At 53.3% G+C, this 13,021-nt stretch overlaps 6 protein-coding genes across 6 annotated transcripts; 4 read left to right on the forward strand and 2 right to left on the reverse strand.

Moving 5' to 3' along the window:
• Positions 1-399: 399 nt before the first annotated feature.
• On the forward strand, positions 400-1,438 carry DL89DRAFT_293552 (Dihydroorotase; the record flags this gene model as incomplete). Its single annotated transcript, XM_040890401.1, has 2 exons — positions 400-517; positions 564-1,438. 2 exons carry the CDS (start codon positions 400-402, stop codon positions 1,436-1,438), a joined length of 993 nt encoding a protein of 330 aa, XP_040742823.1.
• Positions 1,439-2,977: 1,539 nt separating this feature from the next.
• On the forward strand, positions 2,978-5,171 carry DL89DRAFT_268127 (uncharacterized protein). The gene is given in 5 exon segments (XM_040887798.1): positions 2,978-3,594; positions 3,629-3,832; positions 3,852-4,733; positions 4,753-4,892; positions 4,936-5,171. The coding sequence occupies 5 exon segments, from the start codon at positions 3,121-3,123 to the stop codon at positions 5,078-5,080; spliced, it is 1,845 nt and encodes a 614-aa protein (XP_040742824.1). The 5' UTR covers positions 2,978-3,120; the 3' UTR covers positions 5,081-5,171.
• Positions 5,172-6,005: 834 nt separating this feature from the next.
• On the reverse strand, positions 6,006-6,664 carry DL89DRAFT_258172 (uncharacterized protein; the record flags this gene model as incomplete). The annotated part of the gene is made up of 3 exons (XM_040885586.1): positions 6,006-6,245; positions 6,339-6,415; positions 6,460-6,664. The coding sequence occupies 3 exons, from the start codon at positions 6,662-6,664 to the stop codon at positions 6,006-6,008; spliced, it is 522 nt and encodes a 173-aa protein (XP_040742825.1).
• A 2,613-nt stretch (positions 6,665-9,277) lies between these two features.
• Positions 9,278-10,971, forward strand: DL89DRAFT_317668 (uncharacterized protein; the record flags this gene model as incomplete). The annotated part of the gene is made up of 2 exons (XM_040891089.1): positions 9,278-9,501; positions 9,577-10,971. Coding segments are annotated over 2 exons (1,416 nt in total), but the record flags the coding sequence as incomplete, so codon positions are not given.
• Positions 10,972-11,198: 227 nt separating this feature from the next.
• DL89DRAFT_278457 (ARP2/3 complex, 21 kDa p21-Arc subunit) lies at positions 11,199-11,837 on the forward strand (the record flags this gene model as incomplete). The annotated part of the gene is made up of 2 exons (XM_040889502.1): positions 11,199-11,304; positions 11,401-11,837. The coding sequence occupies 2 exons, from the start codon at positions 11,199-11,201 to the stop codon at positions 11,835-11,837; spliced, it is 543 nt and encodes a 180-aa protein (XP_040742827.1).
• A 25-nt stretch (positions 11,838-11,862) lies between these two features.
• On the reverse strand, positions 11,863-12,974 carry DL89DRAFT_268128 (uncharacterized protein; the record flags this gene model as incomplete). Its single annotated transcript, XM_040887799.1, has 2 exons — positions 11,863-12,588; positions 12,902-12,974. 2 exons carry the CDS (start codon positions 12,969-12,971, stop codon positions 11,960-11,962), a joined length of 699 nt encoding a protein of 232 aa, XP_040742828.1. The 3' UTR covers positions 11,863-11,959.
• Between the last annotated feature and the right edge of the window lie 47 nt (positions 12,975-13,021).

Here is a 13,021-nt window from a genome sequence, read left to right on the forward strand (position 1 = left end):
CTGGAATTCTCCTTCGCACGAGTGAATCCTCCGCCAGCATTCCCACGGTTCGCCTGAGAGCTCCGGCTCGGGCTGTGCTACTGATACCGTGTGCTCCGCGACCGGCGCGCAGAGTCGAACGTGCGGCGCAGCTCAGTCTTGTGCCAGCGCCTATCTGAGATGGCCTGTGTGAGGTACAGAGCGCGGGTGCGGGGAGCACGGGGCATGCCATCCTGGAGCATGGCGGCAGAGGTCGCCTCATCCGATCCGTCATGTGACGGCCCTGATCCGCGCTGATATGCTGATTCTGGCGCCCTGGTCCGAACAGGCGGTTATCTCGCATATCGATCTGGAGCCAGACGGCGGCTTTTGTTCTTTGCTCCATATATTTCCCTCCTCTACTAACCTGAGCCTCCAAGAATGAGCGACACCATTTCACTCCCGTGGGCAAGCGACTTCCACGTGCACCTGCGCCAGGGCGCGATGATGGAGACGGTGACGCCGATGATTGAGCAGGGCGGCGTGCGCACTGCGCCTGGTGATGCCCAACCTGACACCGCCCCTGACCACCACCGACATGGCAGTCGAGTACGAGAAGCAGCTGAAGGCCCTCGCGCCCAACATGCACTACATCATGACCCTGTACCTGAACCCTGATCTGACGCCAGCAGAGATCAACAAGGCGGCAGCGGCTGGAATCACGGGCGTCAAGGTGTATCCGAGCGGCGTCACGACCAACAGCGACTGGGGCGTCTTGGACTTCAAGATCTACTACCCGACCTTCAAGGCGATGGAGGAGAACAACATGGTTCTGTGCCTGCACGGCGAGTGCCCGTCGGACGCCGAAAAGGGTATCTGCATCCTGAACGCTGAGGAGCGGTTCCTGGCCACGCTGCGCGAGCTGCACGCCGACTTCCCGAAGCTGCGCATTGTGCTCGAGCATGCAACCACCAAGGCCGCTGTCGAGTGCGTCAAGTCGCTGGGCGACACTGTCGGATGCACGATCACGGCTCACCATCTGTTCCTGACAGTCGACGACTGGGCAGGCCAGCCGCACCACTTCTGCAAGCCCGTGGCCAAGTACCCGACTGACCGGGATGCGTTGCGCGAGATCGTTAGCAGTGGCCACCCGCGGTTCTTCCTTGGTTCGGATTCAGCCCCGCACCCGCGTCGTGCCAAGCAGGGCGAGAAGCCTGCTGCTGGTGTGTTCACCACGCCGATTCTGATTCCGCTGATGGCTACGCTCTTCGAGAAGCTCGGGTGCCTGGACAAGTTGGAGGGATTCGTGTCTACCAACGGCCGCAAGTTCTACCAGCTGCCTACTGTTTCGAGCGAGAATGGAATTAAGCTGGTCAAGAACCAGCTGGATGTGCCGAGCGCCTACAGCGTCAAGTCCACCGAGGACACTGTCGTGCCGTTCATGGCTGGAAAGGACCTGCCGTGGTCTATTGCTGAGTAAGAAAGCTTGGAGAGTAATGAAATATAATCTGAGGCGATGAAGGGCACGGTGACAAGACGGAGTTCAAGTTCTTTCCCGTCCTCACGCACACGCGCAGCAGAGCAGCATAGGCGAGGTTGAGCAATTTGGTGGGCGGAGCGCGTGATGGTCTCTCTCCTTGTCTCATATCTGGGGACCATGAATGACGTCGTCAATCACATTAGCCTGCCGGAACTGCATATGCACTGCGGCATAGGTGTTTATGATTTCAGGCGATACACGCAGAGCGTGTGAATTTGCGAATCTGGGAAGAAGTCGTTCGCAAGACCACATAGCCCGGTTTTTTCCCGTTTGAATCGGGAACCTGCTGGGGCTGAAGCCGGTATGAGAGAATCTTCGATATAGGCCCGAAAATGCGGCCGAGAACGTTACTTGGACTGAAAAGTTAGCGCCTTCCTACACCAGGGCTTCTGCTCACAACAAAAGCACAAATGAAGCTTCATTCACTCTCCCTCTTGCTGGTGTGGTGTCTGCCACCCTAATAAAGGGGTGTGCGGTCTGAGTTGCAGGACCATTTTTACACGCACCCTGAGTCACTTGGCTTGGATCCACTAGGGCTTGCGATTTTCAAATGTTACCGCGTCGACGCTTTTCTCCCACACGACGAATATAAAGTACAGGCGGAATCCCTAGTGCAAACCTGTAGCAAAACGGCTGAAAATAAAAAGCTGGGAAAAACGCACGACTATAACATGTGCATAAATCGATGCGCACGGATTGAAGGGGCCACCCCAGTGATGTGCATGTACTACGCTGACATCATTATGCTTATTCTTCGGGACATCGATCCAAACACAAGAAAAAGCATGGCCTTGTCGGAGTCGGAATGCGTGGATCCTGAACAGAATATACCTTGTGCTTGCAGTCCGTCACCTTCATTTGCCTCTACTCTCCAATCGCATTCGTGCGACTGCCTGTAAAGGAGCTAGCATGCGTCTTTGTGGGCACCTTATTGCCACAAAAAGAATAGTCCCCATTCTCTGTGTTCACGCATATGTTGCAAGGCGATGGAAAACGAAACATGCTTATTCCAATCCTTTCCCTATCCCGGTCCGCCCCAAAAAACTGCAGCCCCTCGGTCCAATGCCTATCCACAATTATCACGCAACAGTAATATTGAACTGAAAAAGATAGGGGATTGACTAGCCATGTTCTGAGACGCCCATTTCGACGAGATAGACGGGTAGTCGTCTATGCAAAGAACCGCAAGAATCCAATTTTAGGGAGCGCATGGAGCAGCCATGCCCTCAAGGAAATTGGAGCCTGAGAAAGAGGGACCGTTGTCTCGCCATGTTCTGCTCATGTGGTCAATTAAAGAGCTGGCATCACATGTTGCCAATGGTCAATGGCGGATGGGCGACAGTCTCTGACACTGCTCCAGAGAGAACCTCTCCGGGTGAATGCTAGCCGAAAACTTATTATGTTTACGTTGTTCCCGGTGGTGGCTAGCATATAAAAGCAGACCGCCTGTCGGCTCCTTACAAACCACACCACTCAGCACACCAGACCACGTCTGTTCCCCTTCTTACCTCTTCCTGCCCGTCCTATTAGTAGCTATAACTAATTCTATTGCTATTCGCCTTCATATATTCTAGTGGTATTCTACTGTTCTAACAAGGCACCTTCTCTCCTCTATCTATACTATGGTCAAGTTTTCGTCCACCCTCGGTCTCCTCGCTGCCGCATTCACTGCCGCCAGTGCCGCTGGTACCCATCACGGATCAGGCGTCAGCACCTTTAACCCAGTCCTGAAGAATTCCAGTGGATTCAAGGTCTACCAAACCCCCATCACTGTCAACGTTGACTCGACCAAGCCGGCTGCATTCACTGCTCCGAGCAAGAACGACGCTGCCGTCACCAGCAAGGCCGACATCGCAACGGCATTCCTGGCCAAGACATACAACATCCCAGCCAACACTGTCAAGATCACTGACGCGTACACCGACTCTCGCTCGGGCATCACCCACGTGCATGTGCGCCAGACGATCAACGGAGTCGATGTCATGAACGGTCTGGCCAATGTCAACATTGACTCTGAGGGCCGTGTTATCTCGTCGAGCAACTCGTTTGCTCCAAGTGATGCCATCAGCAAGGTCAAGCGCGCTAATGGCTCGCTCGTTGCCCGTGCCACTGGATGACGCGTCACTCAAGTCGTCGTTCAAGGCGCTGACAGACTACGTCAAGACCACTGTGTCTGACAGCGACCTAGGCAAGATCACTGTCGCGTCGACTAGCTCCTTTAATGGTGAGTCGCAGTACGAGATCGCCAATGTTCCCAAGCAGGCTGCTGTCGATGGCAAGTCCACTGCTACCAAGGCATACATCCAGACTGCCGAGGGCAAGCTTGTTCCAGGTGTGGCATATCGTGCTTAAGCAGGAGAACAGCTGGTGGAGCGCGCATATCAGCCAGGACTCCAACAAGGTCGAGGCCATCAATGACTGGGTGTCGCATGCCGAGGCTTACAACGTGTATCCGCGCACTATTGACGCCCCTGATGAGGGAAAGCGCACAACTGTCACTGATCCGGCCGACAAGACTGCCAGCTCTAAGGGATGGGTCACCGGAAAAGATACTCGTGGCAACAATGTCTGGGCGCAGGACAACCCTTCGGGCGGCGATACATGGGAGAACAACCATCGCCCGAGTGCCAAGGACGGTGCCTTCGATTTCCCGCTCGACTTGACCCAGGAGCCCTCCAAGTACATTGATGCTGCTATCACACAGCTGTTCTACACTGTCAACTCTATGCACGATCTGTCGTACCTCTACGGCTTTGACGAGGCTGCTGGCAACTTCCAGGATGAGAATTACAGCGGCAAGGGCAAGGGCAAGGACTATGTCGTTGCATTCGCTCAGGATGGATCGGGTACCGACAACGCCAACTTTGCCACGCCGCCCGACGGCCAGAACGGTGTCATGCGCATGTACATCTGGACTCAGACAACTCCGAATCGCGACGGAGACCTGCAGCAGGACATTGTCGCCCACGAGTTTACTCACGGTATTTCGAACCGTCTCACCGGTGGCCCGTCCAACGCTGACTGCCTAAACGATGGCGAGCCTGGAGGCATGGGTGAGGGATGGAGCGACACTGTGGCCAACCTTCTGCGCATCAAGTCTGGCGACAAGCGTACCCGCGATATGGAGATGGGCGTGTACTCGTACGGCAAGGGCATTCGTAACTACCCGTACTCGACCTCAACCACCACCAACCCTAACACCTACAAGACGCTCGATGACCCCAACTATAAGGAGGTGCATGCGATCGGTCGAGGTGTGGGCTGAGATTCTGTACGAGGTCATTTGGAACCTTATTGATGACAACGGAATCGCCGACGACATCTTTGCTCACGATCTGACCAAGGGTAACTCGATTGCGCTCCAGATCATCCTCGACGGTATGAAGCTGCAGCCGTGCAACCCGACCTTCATTGACGCCCGCGACGCCATCATCCAGGCCGAGGAACAACCTGACCAAGGGCAAGAACAAGTGTGCTATCTGGAAGGCGTTTGCCAAGCGCGGTCTTGGCCCCAAGGCTTCTGGCAAGAGCGGCAGCACTCACACGGAGGACAAGTCGCTCCCCGAAGGCTGCTCTGCCTAAGTTCATAAACTCTTTGGACAACCGGTCTTTTTAACAGCTTATATTTCTATGTCTCTTTAACACGACAAGCAGCTAGGTATGTAGTTTTGGCGCTTGATCTTTGGCAGGACTTTTGTCTGCATTCATTCTATTCAAAATAACCGCTCGGTAGAATGCGTATAAATGTAAAAGAATAGTCGCATGGAGGTGGAGCGGGTAGCTATTTACTGCTGGGGCATCCTCGATATGGCACATGGACGCAGTTAGGGACTATCCTGGTCGATTCACTTATTAGCAGCAGATTGTGATAGGACACTTGGAGTCAATGGCAATGATACACAATATAAAGTACATGCATATGGACTTCACTGAAGGCTAAAGCGAATGTATTGCAAACGGAAATGAAACTGCACCTATCAACTGGCTTTGTTACAGAATAGCGATCTGCTCAGGCTGTCGCGATACCCGTCGTATACAGATATATCAATTTCTCCTTGTATTTATTCAGGGGGTTCGACTGAAATTCCAGACAGTGGCTATTCTGAGGGAAGACAGTTTGGCAATAGCAACGACCAGCTGCGGATTCAACAGTCCACATATTCTGAAAATCAATCCGACTCAGACGAGTACTAAGAACTGGGGCTCCGTCAGCAACCTGCCAATCGCGTCGTCTGGTATATTAGTGTAATTTTTATCGTCATACTGGATTCCGTACACACCAATCCTAATGGCCCCACGAAACTGGCCAAGATTCTGTAGGAAATCTCTGAGGGTAAGATTGAACTTTTGGATAAATTAAACGTTAAAGCAGCAGGTTCAAGTAGGTATGTGAGAAGGTAAATGACAGAGGCTGGCTGAAGCCGTGTGGACTGTAGCTGTTCTCCAATATGTTTGGCATTTGGCGCAATCAAAAAAGGCAAATGCATAGTACCAGCTGAATCGCATACTAGTATTGGACGCATCCTGAGAATTTAGGACTCTGAATACAGACACAGGCGAGCCTAGGGTGCTCACGGCCTCGGGGCGATTTGACCATGGGTTCAGCAAGATACAGCATAAGCGACGTCAGGTTTTTAGCACCATCTTCAACGAAAGCGCGGGTGTCAAAGCCACAGAGTGTGTTGGGAGAAAGGCTAGCGAGTTTCGGGTACGTGTAGCTGAATAGGGATTCCAGATTTTCTGGCAGCTTGTTGGTGATTCACATGTTGTCGTCATCTGGTGATACACGAAGCACCAGCTCTTCGATAGTGTCCCTGTTAAAATAAACGTTTGGACATACAAAAGTATAAAACTTTTTGAAATGCACCCACTGAATCCCAGTGCTGAAGCCACCTTGTGGAGCGATGTCTTCATCTGCTAAATAGCGGAAAATAAAGGTTCTCGACACTGGAGTGATAAACCTGTCAAATTTCGGAACATGCCTGCCTGGTCGGCCCAGTGACCTGAATAAATAGTGAACGAGCTGCCCTGTGCGTTGAGGAACAGCTGGCGGATACGCTCAATAAATGAATCGATTTCTGTCGATTGATTGGCTAGGATGGGAGTATCGCTTCTGTAGAAACCGAGCACACGCTCAGCCACGTTTGGAAAAATCGGCATGGGCATGGCGCCGGCATTTAGCGAGCGGGTGGAGGTGCCATCAATAATGCGGCCAAGTGAGAGGTGGATATGTGCCTGAATGGACAAGCTGGTGGAGTCCGGCAGCAGCTGCCAGAGTGAGGTCCTGGGTAAGTCCGTTCCAGGATCATCACTGGTTATATACAACGTAGGCGTGGGAAGCGGCTTCGGGTTTTAGGTAGAAGTAAGGTAATCGCATCAGTTCGCCATGGGCGGCAGACCTGCGCAATTGAAAGAAGCGACTCGGTGCCCACCCATCCTTTCTCGATTCCAACATCTCCTACTCGTTTTTTTGGCCACTCGCTATATTCGATACAGTCCGAAAATATGACTGAGGATGCCAGGTGGAGCGTTCTGGCCAGGAAAATAGTGTCGAGTCCATATCAGCAAGTATATGGAAGGAGAGATATTGGGGTAGATGAGGTCAATCTTTTTTGTTTTAAAACAACAACAGTGAAAATGAAGGTTGATCTCTCTTGTGTTGAGCCTGCTAGTCAGGGCAGATCATACAGTCATGATGAATACGGTTTGTTCAGACGATCAGGGCTGCGCGTATTACTCCCTAGGACATGTGCATAGATGGTTCCCGGCGGGTGACAAAGGTTGTTGGCTATTACACTTTGTCCATTCTCATAATCCAAGTTCCCGCACGCAATCCCTCATCAAATCCCAATATCACTACTCCAGTACTATTAGCTTTTGAATTTTCGGTACCCTTTGGTGAAGTCTTTGTTAATACTCATCCTATTAAACAAACAGTTTCCCCCAGGTGGCTAATATTGCGTGTGTCTTGCAGAGCCTGTCGTAGTAGAGACAGTGCAATTGAAAGTAATATAGGTAGCAGCCTGCCCGCATATCTTCATGCCCAATCATTTCTGGCGCTCATGATGCCCACATATAAAGCTAATTAAACCTGTTGATATTTGTGGTTCAGAAGCTGGCTTGGTTAATTATGTGTATGGCAAATCTCCTGTCTGCAAGTGCTTTATCAAAATGGCAGTATTGTATGCTACGTATTAAGTAGTTGAAAAGTGATTATGTGCAAGCGAAGTGGACGGTCCCTTGCTTAGTCTTCAATCGGTGGTCCAATATGCCTTTTAGCTGGCAGATTGAAATCCGGGGTCGAGGAGCGGGAATCCTCAAGGCTGAGCGTATTTCTTGGAGAGCCATAGGGCTACAGTACTAGCACGATGTCCATCCGTTCCTCTTTTCTACGCTGGTGGCACCAAATGCAGTCATTGCCTTTCCATGTGGTTGTCTTGGGCATTAACTACTAGACTCCATCAGCTTATTCGGGGACACTAGCATTGCAGCCCGAATGGTTCTGAGCAGTATTAACTTGTATCGTGAATACAAAAACCTGTCTATGGTCTGACAACTCATGGATGACAACAACAGAAGGTTCTTGGGTCAGCTCAACGAGGCTATCGAATGATGGGGTGACAAACAAGAGCTGTGCGTGGGCCAGGAGACCCCCAGCCCCGAAGCAGTTGACCACTTCCTCCAGCGTTGCTGCGGACAGCGGACCGGAATATGTGAAGAACATTCCACCATAGGCCGTGCATCTAACGGGCATTTCCCACGACATACCTGTATCGGTTCGGTCCCCCTCTTCCATCCGGTCCAAGGCAGAAACTGGGTTTTACGGTAATAACCTTGCCAAACCGGCCTGGTAGAGCTATGCGTCGTGGGAAATCAATCCCCGCTCTCCTATCTCCAAAAAAGAAAATAATAAAGTCATGCACACACATACTCCATGTGACTCCTTGGCTTCTGGTTTCGAATGTGCTTAAACTGGAAAGGTGGTGGGACGATTGCCAAAGATGGGGCAAGGTTGTCCGCCCATGCATTGGCTTTTGAGGGAAAAAAGGGACATGGTCCACAGCCTGTGCATATTATAAAGTGGGAATAAAGGACTGCAGAGCTAGGCCCAGACTACAAGCTGGATTCAAGCAAACAAAGAGAAGCGACGTCTCATGGCCATATAAGAAATCAGGTTTTGCGGCGAAAAGAATGTTCGATGGAAACGGACCATATGAGTAAACAGTAGGAAGGAGTGGAAGGAATTGTTCCCAGCAGCCAAGGTGTGGCATGTCCTGCGCTCATCCTATACTCTCACATTGCAAGCGATAATACGACTAGGACGTGATGATGGAAGACGGATATAAAAACCACAGCCATTGCCACCGAGAGCGACGACAGATACGAACAACACACAGCTCGACAATACCTCCTCCTATTACTTCCCTGATACCTTGTTATTCTCCTTCAACCAACATCTCCTTACTTTAGTCATCTACAATGGTCAAGCTTTCTTTCTCCCTCGGTCTCCTGGCATTTGCTACCCTTGTAGCTGCCGCAGACACATCCAAGGACCCGCAGGCCGGCGTCACCACCTTCAACCCTGTGCTCAAGAACAAGGGCAAGTTCACTGTCTACTCCTCTCCGATCACTGTCTCCTCTCCCGCCTCCTTTGCCAAATCACCGGCATCATCTGACGCACTCCAGGCCAAGATCAATATCGGAACCACTTACCTGGTGCAGAACCACAACGTGACGGCAGCCGACATTGCCATCACAAATGCATATACCGATACGCGCTCTGGCATCACCCATGTGTATGTGCGCCAGGTGGTTGGCGGTGTGCCGGTCTCCAATGGCCTGGCTAACGTCAATATTGACAAGAAAAACCGCATTATCTCGTCTAGCAGCTCGTTCGCGCCCGCTGATGTTGTGAGCAAGGTCAAGCGCGACAACAGCGGGTCGCTGGTTGCCCGCGCCAGCGAGACCGCTACTCTCAAGAATGCCTTCAAGGCCCTGACCGAGTACGTCAGGACGCCGCTCAAGGATGCCGATCTCAGCAAGGTGTCGGTGGCCTCTGTTGCCAGCCTTCTGCCCAGCGATGGTGCCAAGTATGAAATCACCAATGTCCCCAAGCAGGCTGCTGTTGACGGCAAGTCCGCTGCTACCAAGGCATACATCCAGACTGCCGAGGGCAAGCTGGTGCCTGTCTGGGAGATCACTCTGCAGCAGGATAGCCACTGGTGGAGCGCGCATGTCAATCAGGACTCCAACAAGGTTGAGGCCATCAATGACTGGGTCAGACGCGCTGAGTCCTACAACGTGTACCCGCGTACCGTCAACACTCCGGCTGAAGGCGTGCGCCAGATCGTCACCAACCCGGCCCATGGCACAGCTAGCCCGTATGGTTGGGTCTCTGGCTCCACGACCACCGGCAACAATGTCTGGGCGCAGAACAACCCCACTGGCGGCAGCACATGGCAAAACAACTATCGCCCGAGTGCTGTCAACGGTGTATTTAATTCGCCCATGAATGTGAACCAGGACCCGTCGTCCTATGTTGATGCTGCCATCACCCAGCTGTTCTACAGCATCAACGTCATGCACGATCTGTCGTACCTGTATGGGTTCACTGAGGCTGCTGGCAACTTCCAGGGCGTAAACTATAGCGGCCAAGGTGCTGGAAACGACTACGTGGTTGGATTTGCTCAGGACGGATCCGGCACCAACAACGCGTATTTCGCTACTCCTCCCGATGGTCAGAACGGTGTCATGCGCATGTTCGTGTGGACCCAGACCAGCCCGCGCCGCGACGGTGACTTTGAGCAGGACATTGTTGCTCACGAGTTTACTCACGGTATCTCGAACCGTTTGACCGGTGGTCCGTGGAACGCCAACTGTTTGACCAGCGGCGAGCCCGGCGGCATGGGTGAGGGCTGGAGTGATGCCGTTGCTAACATTCTGCGCCTCAAGCCTGGAGACACCCGCGCACGCAACCTCATCATGGGCCAGTACGTTGCCGGCCGCGGCATCCGGTACTACCCGTACTCGACGTCGACCACTACCAACCCGACGTCGTACGGTGACCTCGACAGCGGCACCTTCCAGGAGGTCCACGCCATTGGTGAGATCTGGGCTGAGATGCTGTATGAGGTCATCTGGAACCTTATTGATGCCAGAGGCATGGCAGCCGATCTGTTCTCGCACGATCTGACCAAGGGTAACTCGATCGCGCTCCAGATCATCCTCGACGGTATGAAGCTGCAGCCGTGCAACCCGACCTTTCATTGACGCCCGCAATGCCATCATCCAGGCCGAGCAGCAGCTCACGGGCGGTGCGAACAGGTGCGCTGTCTGGAGAGGCTTCGCCAAGCGCGGACTCGGTGTCAACGCCTACGGATACCCTGGCTACTACCATGTCGAGGACTACTCGGTCCCCAGCGGCTGCTAAATCCCCGCATAGCCCTGGTCAAAAGCCCCTACCGACGTTATAGCTAGTCTTGTCTCGTTTTCTTGATTTCGATAATGTGATTCCCCCGGATCAGGGGGTGTGCAGCAGCTGGCAATACACTGGTGGTGAGTTAGGCGCGGCCCGTTGCTGCTGAGGACGCTAGAAAAGCAAAGGCTTGCGAACGTCATTCCGCAATGAGCACCTTTGCCTTTTCATCTTGCCAATTTACCCTCAATTAGCTCCTTCTGTTTTTCCGTTTACATTCCAGCAATGCCTGCTTACCACTCAAGCTACAATGCAGTCGAGAACGTGCGCATAATTAACGGCATTCCGCTGCTGCCGCTGCTGACGAAGACGCGTGGTCCGGCTCCGTACGGTAAGAGCAGCATTCGCTCAGACATGGACAACATGAATGTGTAGTGGACTAGGAAGGCAAAGGCCAGGGTGCTAAGCTCCTGCTTTTATATTGTAGCTGATCCGACGATGACGAGGGACGCAGTCGACGAAGCCCTGGAGCTGTTCCGACCCAACAGCTTCTTCAAGAACTTTGAGATCAAGGGAGACGGCGACCGGTTGCTAATCTACATTATCCTGTTCATTTCGCAGAGCCTGAACAAACTCAAGCCAACAACGACCGCGGGTGAGGCCACCAAGACGCTCTACTCGTTGGCGGTCAGCAATGTGGTGATCCCGGCAGACGCCAGCTTCCCGCTGCATGCCATGTATCCGGCGGTCGGCGACCGGGTTGAGAGCGATATGCTGAGGCAGTATCTGCAGCAGGTGCGCCAGGAGGTGGCCACGCGGCTGGTTGGCATTCTGTATACGGAGAATGGCCAGGCCACGGCAGCGCCCAGCAAGTGGTGGATGAGCTTCCAGAAGCGCCATTTCATGGGCAAGAGCCTGCACTGAGCTGAGGCCCCTGTACAAGCCTTTTTTTGGCAAATAGCATGGTTACGATAAACTTTGACAAAAGTATGAAGAGTCAAATGTAGAAAATGGGCGGAGTTTGAAAAGGGGATTGCAGCAAATGCCTAGTGGTGCAGCTTGCGGAACGGGTTCGTCTCGTCCACGGTCTCGCTGGTCACTGGCACAGCCACTGCGGTGTTGGCTGAACCAGCGATCTCGAACGGATTGGTCATATCAACAGCGGGAGAGGCACTGCCAGTATTTGCAGCCGGCAATGGCTGCGACTGTGCACGCATATTGAACGGATCATCATCATTAGCGCCGAATGCGCTGGCAAACTCCATCTCGGTGCTGGTTAGCTTGGGCGGCGTCTTGGCTGGTGGCTGCGGCGAGTACCTGGTCGGGCTCAGCGGCGCATACGACGCCAAATTGCCCGCCGGCGACGAAGCATCCATCGAATCATCGATCAGGTTGAACACATTGGGCCCAGGCGCCATCAAGGCTTCGGCGGGCTTCGGTGGCTGCTCTGGAGCGGCATCCCGGGGCGGCTGCGTCTGAATCGGCTGGTCGTCGTCCGAGGACTCTGTGAAATCCGAGTCGAGCTGGCGGCGCTGCGGAACCGGCGGCGGCACATCATTGTGCGGGGCTGTCTGCTGGGGTCCTGTGGCCGGCGGGGTGTGCTTCTTCGACCCAAGCTTGAAGATATTGCGGATCTTGCTTGGCTTCTTTGCGTGCCGCGGTGGTTGCGGGGCTCCTATCAATTAGTGACTGCCTGTTAGTATTTGCAGGACTCTTCCTTTCCTGATTATCTTTAGAAACGTGGAGGTGAGCGAGTTTAGCACCCGTTTCTGGCGCTCTTAGTAGAGCTACAAAGGGGGAGCGACACCGGTTTGCTGCGAAAGGCCCGAGGGCTTTTGTACCTTGCAGGTGGAGGCCAGACAGCCCGTAAGCGGCACTGCCATTTTGCCCTCCTACAAGGCTCCTTAAAGTGTTTACTGGATTCCGGCCTTGGCTCACGGGGATTTCACGTCCACAACGCGTGCATTCTCACATCGCAGCCTCTGTACCTGATGTCCACGACCGTGCCCGGCTCATGTCGTGCTGGGCCAGCTGGTGTGCGTACGCTGCATCCTGCATGGCCATGTTTGGGTCCTGCATCTACAGATGTCCAAAGTTTTCTCTGTCTC

The sequence above is a fragment of the Linderina pennispora genome (assembly GCF_002104995.1).
Source record: "Linderina pennispora strain ATCC 12442 chromosome Unknown DL89scaffold_8, whole genome shotgun sequence".
In the NCBI taxonomy this organism is placed as follows: Eukaryota; Fungi; Kickxellomycota; class Kickxellomycetes; order Kickxellales; family Kickxellaceae; genus Linderina; species Linderina pennispora.

Bases quoted from the DNA above. Each gene is read 5' to 3' on its own strand.
- DL89DRAFT_268127 (XM_040887798.1), top strand. From the start codon at position 3,121: ATGGTCAAGTTTTCGTCCACCCTCGGTCTCCTCGCTGCCGCATTCACT. The intron at 3,595-3,628 runs GTTGCCCGTGCC...GCGTCACTCAAG, and splicing joins AGCGCGCTAATGGCTCGCTC to TCGTCGTTCAAGGCGCTGAC. The intron at 4,893-4,935 runs GTGCAACCCGAC...GCCATCATCCAG, and splicing joins GACGGTATGAAGCTGCAGCC to GCCGAGGAACAACCTGACCA.